Here is a 10,628-nt window from a genome sequence, read left to right as displayed (position 1 = left end):
CATCCATCCATCCATCCATCCATCCATCCATCCATCCATCCATCCATCCATCCATCCATCCATCCATCCATCCATCCATCCATAATATCTCATTTTAAGCAAAAGCAATGCAGTAATTTAGACTTAACATTACTTATTTTTTCTCCCATCAGAGCCCTTTGCATCAGAAGGAGAACTACCACCAAGTATGCATCTTCTATTATTGTATTTTATGGTGCACTACCTCCTGCTACAAAACTATTAAGCTTGCATTATTTCTCCTTTCGTCAAAGGTCGACCCAATTTTGGCCCACGCTCTTTTTTTCCTGCGCTCAGCTATCCTGTCCAGTTTCCCCTCGGCCAACCAACGGCTGACAACATTGAGGCCATATGTGTTAACTCCGACCATCGTCCCCGCTACCCAGAATCTTATTTTCCTAACTCTGGTTTTGGCAAACAGAAGCGCCAGGCCACAGCTGTTAATAATGCAGAGTGGTGGTTCAGCACATGCTGCAAAGGGAACCAGACATGGGGGACTGAGATGACGCTGTGTTGCGCCACACAGGCAGTAAGTTTTTCTCAAAATTAGAGTCAGCACTTTTTTTTTTTTTTTTTTTTTTTTTTTATGTCTCATGTGTTGCAATCAGTGTAACTTGATATAAATAACAATAACTACTGCTGAGCACTTAATGAGTGCTACTGTACTGTTCTTGCTGTAATTGATCCTGGGTTACTGTGATTATAAAAAGGGGCATAAAACATTGCTATCTGCATGTTTCAAGTATAATTGGAGGCCTGGGTTCAAATGATAGACTAAACAGACAAGAACCATTAAAACACACAGCGATAACACCTTCACAAAAAAATAAAAGTGAAAAAAACAGTTTTAGTGCTGAATCATATTTATCATGTTATGGCTAAACAATCTTTCTCTGTTTAAAACTTGGTAAATGGGCACCTTAGCCTCAAGATTTCTCCCGGGCTGTTGTGCAACAAAAAGTCTCCGTGTTGCGGTTTTTTTGTCATTGTCAAAGCTTTTATTTCACCATGACAACTTTCAGTGTTTTGTCTTTACTGTTTCCAGTGGCAACAGTCAGTTAACCTGTTCTGTGAGGAGGACTCCTCTGTCAAAGATCGGCTTTATCATTGCTGCAGGAGAACGGATACCAGCAGATTCCAGTGTTTTAAAGAAAACGCTCAAAATCCAAACTACGAGCCAACGCTTGAGCTGCCTGTGGAGGAGGTTGGCTCTACTCAAAGCTTTAACTTCAACCAGGACACTTGCCCGAGGTCTGTTGACTGGAAAACCCAAACATCTTGCAAAAGTCTTCATAACCCTTGACATTTTTCATGTTTTGTAACTTTATAACCACTCACTTTTATTTGTTTTTTTAAATGTGGATTTTATGCAAAAAAAAAGAAAATGTAGACAAAAGTCTCAATGGAAAGGTCCTGCACACCACACATTTAAGCATGGTGTGCATTTGTACTGATTAAAAAAGTCAGTACATTTCCAGAAACATATTTTGCTGCAGTTATTTTTTTTTAGGTATATACAAGTTTAAATTCAAATGACGGATGGCCCTGGGAACAGTACTTAAAGAGACCTTCCACCTACTGCTTGTAGAAAGTTCAAACTTGGTCACGTGATCAGGTCACATGCTTTCTGGGTCTCATACAGGACCTGGAAGCAGAGGTGGGTAGTAAATAGTTCAGTGTACTTGAGTAACATTCAAAAGAAAATGTACTTTTAGGAATATTTTTATTTTATTGTGTATTTTACTTTTACTAAAGTAATTGTAAGAGTGTTTTCCCACCACATGTAACCAGAGATCACATAAAAATACCGTAAACAGCAGATATTGTTGCTTGAGGTTCTTTATTCTTTCCGGACATGTATGCATTACCCATTGTTAGGACTGCTTTTATCAGTTTATCTTAAAGAAATTGACTTGTAAAGGTGTTTCTTCTGTTCAAAGTTATTTTCTAATCGTGTTACCTATTTGTATTTTTTTATTTCATTTTGAATCCTATAATTTGTACATATTTCTCTGCCTGATTATACATTTTAAACATGAAATCAGATGTGATGAGCCTATAATTACTCACTACAGTGAGTAGCCATTTCACCAAGTACTTTTTACTTTTGAGTAATTTCTTGGATGCCTATGTTCTACTTTTACTTGAGTAATAATGGAATAAATTGGAGTGACTGTAACTTAAATAAATTGTTTTGGTACTCTACCCACCTCTGCTTGAAACAAACTGCAAATCTAAATTTTTAGCCCCTTTTTTTTAAAAGAGCCTTTTCTTTGATAAAACTCAGACGGTGAATTTTGTGTTTAATAATTCTCCTACATCTTCATCCTCTTAACTTTTATCTAGCTTATTTGGATATGAAATACTACATTATGATGTGATTTAATAAGTTATAACAGGAAAAAGGGGCTGTAGCTGTCATGGATGTTGAAATGTCATCACAATGAAGATGGCTATCTGTGTTTCACCGAGGCTCCTGTAACATCTGCTTCATCAAATAACAGATTTAACTCAAATGAGAAGCTTCTAAGAATATTATTGAATTAAGGGAACTGAGAGATGACGCCTCCTCAAGAAAGTCATTGTTTGGGTTTGTGCAACTTGCATTGCAGGAATCTGATGAGTCCACATCTTGCAAGAGCCAGTAGAGAAAAAACTGAACTCAACCCAGCTGCCTCCCCAAAAACCGACATCATCTTCCCTCCTGGGAGGCCTTCTGCAATCAACATTGAGTCACTGTGTAGCAACCAGAAGTTCAGACCTCTCTACTCAACCAAGTGCCTCCCACGCTCAGGCTACGAGGTCCTGGCTCATCAGGTGAAGACCATCAACCGTTTGGAGAAGAAATACAAGCAGTGCTGCAAAAAGAAGAAGGGTGCACTCCAATGTGCTGAGCAGAAGGTACAAGATGCATAACTTTCACATTTAAAGTTAGTGAATTTGACACCAATTAATTTATTTGTTTATTTGTTTCAGTGGCGCTTGGAACTTAATAGGTACTGCTCAGGCAAGATTGCTGGGCAGATAGACCTTCAGTGTTGTCAGTCAAAAGATCCATTTGGCTGTTTCCAGACAGTTTCTCTGGATCCGCTCTATAATAAAACATCTGAGAAGGAGGCACCTGCTCTTAGCACAATGTGTGATACTAAAATTTTCACCGACAACAGGTATGATCATAGTATATTACTGGCATTGGTTCTTTCTTTTGTTTTTTTTCTATTGGTATGTCTAAATACTTTCTACTGTTTTGTATATTGCAGTAAATCTATGCTGAATCTTAAAAATATGATCATCACAAAGAGTTAAATAATTTAAGAGATAAAGTTACTAAAACTGAGAGTAATATATATCTTGCACTAGAGACAGTGTCCGAAGTATCGTACCTGGTGCCAAGAACTGCCATATTGATCAATGGCCCAAAGTCCAGGCCATAAGTTCTGATCATTAAATAAAACTAAACCATATTTTTGAATGTCTGTTATGTTGTATCTGGACATGAAGGTCTCTGCTTCTGAAAGAGCAGCTTAGAGGTAAAAAATTCAACAGCAAAAACTGGATTAGCTGTCAGTAGTGGTTTACTGAGCCCTTTTACCTACCAATGTTTGATTTTATCAAGCACAGTCAGCTCAGCTCCCTACACTGAAAATAGTGACTTTTTGGTGCACAGAATACTCTGAGTATTTGTCATAATTTTTACTCTGTATTTTTAAGCTTCATTAAAAGCTATCCTTTCTGAAGTAAAATTAAACCTTTTATTAATGTAATACATACATTTTGGGGGGAAAGTAACTCTTACTTAGATTTCCCTATACTATTTAAATGTTTAAATGAATTTTGGAGAAAAAGTAAGTTTTACTTAGATTTCCTTAAACTATTTAAATGTTTAAATTGATTTTGGGGAAAGAGTACGTTTCACTTTGAATTCCTTATACTGTTTAAATGTTTAATAGCAGTATGTACATAAACCTAAAAATACCACATAAACTTTACTCTAAAAATGTAGCTTTTTGAAACACATACACGGCACATGCACACTGTAGCTCACAGCAGGACTGATTCTGCTCTGAGTCCAGACATTACAGGATCACATACAGAATAAGAGGTAGTCCTGAGACATTTTGGCAGGGTGCAACAGTACTGCAAAAACCTGCTCACTGCTCATGGGACTAATACTTAACTTGGCTTACCCTCCCACTTTGCACTACAGTTTTGAAGTCCAAAAACTCTTCCTGGAGTTAGATGGATTTAAACTGTCCCCAAAAGTTAACACCCTGAAGTTGAAGTTAATTTCCCTGCCAAGAATCAGCAGTGAGTTCCAGTTAATCTTAGTGGAAGGTTGCCTGGCATTAATGTTTTTTATTTTTTGCCAAATAAGGTATATGTTATTTTGCAAAAAAATAACAGATACCTTTATTCCAATATCTAGTAGAGATTGTATTCTTCATTGAGAATGGTTAGACAGTTTAAGCTGTTAATTTTTAATTGTGTTGATTTTGTTTCATTAATGTTCTAATTGCATTCTTAAAAGTCCACTAGTCTGGATGACTGGTTTAGATGTAAAAATTGCAATGTTTCAGTGTGTAGGTTTGTAAGATTTTTATTGCTTATTTGAGTAGAGGTTATATTACCAGATCTGTGATGGATGTGGTGTATATGAAATACTTGGTATATGAAATACTTTTTTGGTACAAGTTCGAATGCAGTACAACATAATGCCCTTTTACTACGGTATTAATACTATAGTTTTACATGCTATTTTTCATTTAAATAGAGAAATACATAATCTTTACACCAATGCTCAAAGTTTAAAAGGCTGTTTTTGTACTGACCCTCGCCCAGAAGTTGTTTTGAGCAAGTTTGTGTGAGTTAAATATTCTTTATCTTATATATGAGTATGTTTCTTTAACAAATGTTGAAACTCTAAGTCTTAGAGGGTTGTAAATTTTTTATTGCATATTTGAAAAGTACGATTCCAGTTAGAGGGCTGCTCAGTGGTGCGGTGGGTCGCATTGTCGCCTTGCAGAAAGTTAAATTAAGTCTTTCTGCATGGAGTTTGTTTGTCCTCCCTGTGCTTGTATGGGTTCTCTCCGGGTTCTCCGGCTTCCTCCCAAAGTCCAAAATCATGACTGTTAGGTTAATTGGCTTCTCTATATTATCCTTAGGTGTGAGTGTGTGCATGAATAATTGTTTGTCCTCTTTGTCTCTGTGTTGCCTTAACATTTTGAGTAAAATGCTGTTTGTGCATATGAAAAACAAGGGCACTTTACTTAATTTGATGAAATAAATCTAAATTACAACTTGAATTTAATTAAGTAAATGTAACTTAATATCTTTTCAACTGTTATGTCTTGTGGAAAGTTACTTGACTTAAATAATTTGCTTGCAAATACTTACAATATATTTTTTAAGTAAATCTTATGAGTTCTTTTTTTTCAGTGTACCAGGATTTTGTGTTGGTGTGTGTGGGTGTGTGTGTGTGTGTGTGTGTGTGTACTGCATGCTTTATTTTGCAGTCAAGCTGGGGAAATGTTGATTTCATTTCCATCAGGTTTGGCAGCTGTTCGCAAAGGAACTTCAACTCAGTTTAGCTGCAATGGAACTGGCTTGACCCAAATACTTAAAGTAACTATGGAGTATAAACTGGATGCTGAGGTTTCAAAAGGTGTAATAATGAAAATAAAATCAATAAAAGTATCCCTATGAGGGTAATAAATTATTGATGGATTCAATTACCAAGATGAAATAACTTTTAAATCTCCTTCTAATCTATTTAGCTGCACCTGTTTATCCAGCATTTATAACAATATGTACGGTTTGCAGATTTCCTGTCGGTTTTCAGCTGAAAAGCCTATGCTGCCCCCTGTCGGAGCAAGACAGAAACCCTTGTTTTGCACAAAAGGTGACAAACATGAAGTGAATTTGTCCAAAATAATACACATAAAATACAAGCTGGAACCTAATTTTCTTTTTTTCTATTCTATCAAATCAGATTGAACAATTATCCCAGAGCCTGTGTTCATCAGACACCTTTTCCACTGCAGCTGTTTACCGCTGCTGCAAGAGGACTTCACCTGAGGAGATCTCACAATGTGTTGGTGAAAATGTCATGGGGTTCATCAACAAACAATTGAAAAAGAGGGGTCAGAGGAAGAATAAGAAAATTTGCCCCATTCCTTAAACACACACTTCACTGGCAGGATCTGATCCATTATTGGGTATTGTAAGCTCACTCCAGAAGTGGTTCACAGTAAATATGTATCTGAATTTCTACCTAAATCATCTTTTGGTGTAAGTTACAATTATTACATGAAGAGCATTGCAAGAGAATAAATAAAACTGAGTACCTTTTAATACAGAGTTTCTAACGAGACTCCAGGCTCAGTTATTATAGCACTGCTTTCTTTTTATATTGCTGCTGTTTGCATGGTTCATTTTACACAAGTAGTTTGCTGAAAACGTAAAAAGAATACATAAGGAATTTTATATGGATTTTATTTGACACTTTAAATAAAAATATTTTTTAAATCTTTTTTGTAGTTACTCAGGTTTCTTTTTAAATTATGGCTGGTGTTACTGGCATTCAATGCTGATGAGAAGATTTTATACATTAATTTTAGCAGAATTTCCTGATTTAGCTTTGAATCAGGTTTTTTTATACATCATCATGTGGTCATAAAACAAGCTATTTTAATACATTTTCAAGGGAAATTTGGCCAACAGATTTGAATTTGTCATCTTTAATCAAGGATGGGTCTGAATTTTGCTTTTTGCATACAGTTCATGTTCAGCAGTTTTAAAATAAAAGTGCCTGAGCAAACTATGCTGACATGCTATTTTTTACCATCAGATCTAATTGTTGGTGCACATTTCACCACTTTGGTTTTCAGATTTGATAGAGTTAATTGAAGTGGTTTGTTTGATGCTTAGGACCCAACTTTTTTTCTTGTGGTCAACAACTTTTCAAGAGATCAGGGACGTTTACTATTAAAACAGTTAACTATTAAAACCAGATCCATTTTTGAAGTGAGTTTGGGATCATTATTTTTTGGAATATCCAGATGTCTCTATATTTCATTAAGCAGACATTTAATTTACGATGAACTAATGAATTTTGACCCTAACCTCTCGTAATTCTACAACTGTTAAATGCACACACTAAATAAAGTCTTTGAGGTCCATGTAAAGGTAACAGTATGTTACAGTTGCTAAGCCCACCCATCTAAGTATTTAAGATGACAACAACTTATGAGTAGAAGTCCAATAGGAGTCTTATTTATTCATCAACGAGTTTCTAAATACAAATGAGTTTAAATATTTATGTCATAGATAATGTCATTTCAACATTCCCAATAATGTCTTTGTGTTTCAAAAATATGTTTAAGGCTCTACTCTAAATAACTGTCAGTCTTTAAAACTGCAGTTATTGGAAACCCAACTTTATTTTACTCATACTTTGACTACAAACTAAAAAGAAATCTGGACATAAGTCAAACCGCTGCCTCCTCAATCCTCAATTAAAATAAATCTGTGAAGTAAATTTAGTTACAAAAATTAAGTTATGTTTATTCAGTTATATTTGTTCATTTCTTTTTCTATTTTATTTTTCTGTAGTTAAACAGTTATGTAAGTGGAATGTAAGATTTTGGGGGCCAAATCTATTTATTCAGATATGAATAAAGATATTAGGCTACTTACATCTACCGGTACTCATTATTGATTAGTTAAATTAGTTAAGTTAAATTTATTTTGAGCATAAGGATTCTTCTTTCCTTTATATTTATCCACTCAATCTTCCCTTTCTCCATGTTCTCTTTGCATTTTACACACACTAAGCACTACACCGACCGCTCTTAGAGTTTAAACCTCCACACATCGGTGGATTATATAACAAAAAGCCAGCTGGTTAAAGGAGACAAACTAGAGTTACAATTATAAAGTTTATCTAATAGTCCATAAAACACATTCTAATAATTAAATTCAGTTTATTTATATAGTGGCAATTCACAACAAGTCATCTCAAGGCATTTTACAGATACAATTCAACCAGATCATACAGTCAAATTGATTCAAAGCCTTTTATCTAAGGAAAACCAGTTGATTGCATCGAATCATTGACTAAAAGGCGATCCTCACACCAAGCATGCTTGTAGCAACAGTGGAGAAGAAAAACTCTCTTTTAACAGAAAGAAACCTCTAGCAGAACCAGGCTCAGTGTGAGCAGCGATCTGCCGTGGCCGACTGGGGCTCAAGGATACAGAAGCAGGCATACAGAAATAAGCCAAGATACAAGGAGAGTTTTAAGCCTACCCTTAAAAGTAGACAGGGTGTCTGCCTCACAGACTAAAACTGGTAGTTGGTTTCACAGGAGAGGAGCTTAATAACTAAAAGATCTGCCTCCCATTCTACTTTTAGAAATTCTGGGAACCACTAGTAAACCTGCAGATTGAGAGCGAAGTGCTCTGTTAGGAACATAAGGAACAATCAAATTTCTGATATAAGATGGAGCTTGGCCATTTAAGGCTTTATATGTGAGAAGGAGGATTATTTTAAATTATATTCTGGATTTAACAGGAAATCAATGAAGAGAAGCCAGGATAGGAGAGATATGATCTCTCTTTTTAATTTTCATCAGAACTCTGGCTGCAGCATTTTGGATCAGCTGAAGGCTTTTAACTACAGTTTGTAAACTTCCTGATAGTAAAGAATTACAATAGTCCAGCCTTGAAGTAACAAATGCATGGACTAGTTTCTCAGCATCACCCCTGGACAGGAGATTTCTGTTTTTTGCAATACTCTGCAGACGAAATAAGGAAATTCTAGAAACCTCTTTTTAATGGGTTTGAAATGACAGATCCTGATCAAAAATAGAACCAAGATTGTTTCCTTTATTATCTGAAATCAGTTTAATCCCATCCAAATGAAGTGACTGATTAATCTGTTTCTTTTTCAAAGACTCTGATCCAAAGACTATCATTTCTGTTTTGTCTGCATTCAGGAGCACGAAGTTAAGAGTCATCTAGGTTTTTATGTCTTCAAGACATGCCTGTAGTCTATGTAATGTATTAATAAGATTTCAATTGACCTTTTGTTGATCATCACTCATATGAGGGAGGTGTTTTACTGACAGTGTCTCTATAAAATCTGTTTGTGTTTAGAGTTAAAACAATCCATCTCTTTTCATGGGAGGAAACGTGGCGGTCAGGAAGTCCTGTGGTTCAGCTGAGCACAGAATGTTTGAAATATGAAATAATCCTATTCAAGATACTAGAGATAATCTCAGAAATGTTCTTCCATCAGTTCTGAAGTGCTGTGCAGCTCCATTAACTATGTAGAATTAAGACACCTTGACCATTGCATTGCAAGCAAGTGTCCATCGGTATTAAATTCAATTTCTGTAATTGTTGCAGTGTTTGACAGAATTTTTAGATGCAATTTTTTATTAAATAAACCTGCTGCCTGTTTGTATAGACATGGTGTTAATATTGGAGAGACATGTTTCCCATTCATCTTGACATATGTCCTCTGCCAGATCCTTAGCCTAGTATCTTTCACTATGAACAGGACTTTCCTATCAGCATCTTAGAAAGAGATAAAGAACTTCACAAACGGACATATCTCAAAAACTTACAATCAAATGAGAAATGAGATATAGAGAATATTACCAGCTTTACACCACTGTACCAAGTCAACTGGTTTCCCTCCAATACAAACTTGTTTTATTATTCTAAATGAGTAATTGTCAGCTGTAATTAAAGGGTTAGTAAGTTTATGATTGGGACCAAACAATTTCAACCAAGATTAGGTACTTTTATTCGCTGCTGTCTCTAAACCAAGTCGTTTTATCTGATTTGCATGCTTTTGGTTTCACTCATTGCCCAATAATACCACTTCAGGTTAGGCAAAGAGTACCACCCTTTCTTCACACAGTTTTTGAAGCTTCAGGAGGTGCAATGAATTGTCCTATAGAATGTGTCAAATTAAAACATCTAAGAATCATGAATAGAAAAAGGGATATTTGATACACAGGTGCAATCATCATCTTAATGCATTAAATTTTACCCCACATTAAGAGGCCTACAGCAATCTGGACCATCTGCATTTTAATTTTTACTGGCTAAAGGTTTTTTTTCACCAAATTATTATAATAAGAGATGATTTTTATACAAAAATATTTAAGAATTTCGACAGGGCAAAGATCCACAAAACGCATTTAAATTGGGTTTAGTTCCAAACAAAATAGGACAACATTAGGTTAAAAATCGAATTGAGGAAGACTGTATAAGAAACAAAGCACATTTTTTGGACTGAATATAAATTGTAGGTAAACTCAATAGTCATTTGTGTTGCTTAATTTATATAAGATTTTACAGCAATGGTAATAAAACATTTATTGAATACATCAATGCATTTGTATAATTTTTTAAGGTATTATTGCTAAAAAAATTAATATTTTTAAAGATCGTGAGATTAAACATTCATTTATTTTTATCTCAGCATATTATAAATAAAAGCCTTATTGATTAGATGTTTTTCCGTCATTTTTCTGACTTCAATAAAAACAAGAGATAGCTATTTTCTATCTGTCCACTGGGGGCGCCATTGTGCATGCA

General features: G+C 35.1%; 1 protein-coding gene across 1 annotated transcript in view; it reads left to right on the top strand.

The window, feature by feature from the left end:
- Positions 1-6,544, top strand: part of LOC107096291 (extracellular matrix protein 1-like) — a 10,296-nt gene extending 3,752 nt beyond the window's left edge. Inside the window, exons 3-8 of the mRNA XM_015392886.1 lie at positions 273-547; positions 1,064-1,269; positions 2,631-2,919; positions 2,995-3,185; positions 5,839-5,917; positions 6,008-6,544. Of these exons, the coding sequence (XP_015248372.1) occupies positions 273-547; positions 1,064-1,269; positions 2,631-2,919; positions 2,995-3,185; positions 5,839-5,917; positions 6,008-6,196 (1,229 nt within the window). The 3' untranslated portion in view covers positions 6,197-6,544. The remainder of the gene's footprint in view (positions 1-272; positions 548-1,063; positions 1,270-2,630; positions 2,920-2,994; positions 3,186-5,838; positions 5,918-6,007) is intronic.
- Positions 6,545-10,628: the final 4,084 nt, after the last annotated feature.

This window comes from Cyprinodon variegatus, unplaced genomic scaffold (assembly GCF_000732505.1).
Source record: "Cyprinodon variegatus isolate N-32 unplaced genomic scaffold, C_variegatus-1.0 Scaffold613, whole genome shotgun sequence".
NCBI classification, from domain to species: domain Eukaryota; kingdom Metazoa; phylum Chordata; class Actinopteri; order Cyprinodontiformes; family Cyprinodontidae; genus Cyprinodon; species Cyprinodon variegatus.
The sequence above is the reverse complement of the archived record's forward strand: the minus strand, read 5'-3'. Positions and strand labels throughout refer to the sequence as shown.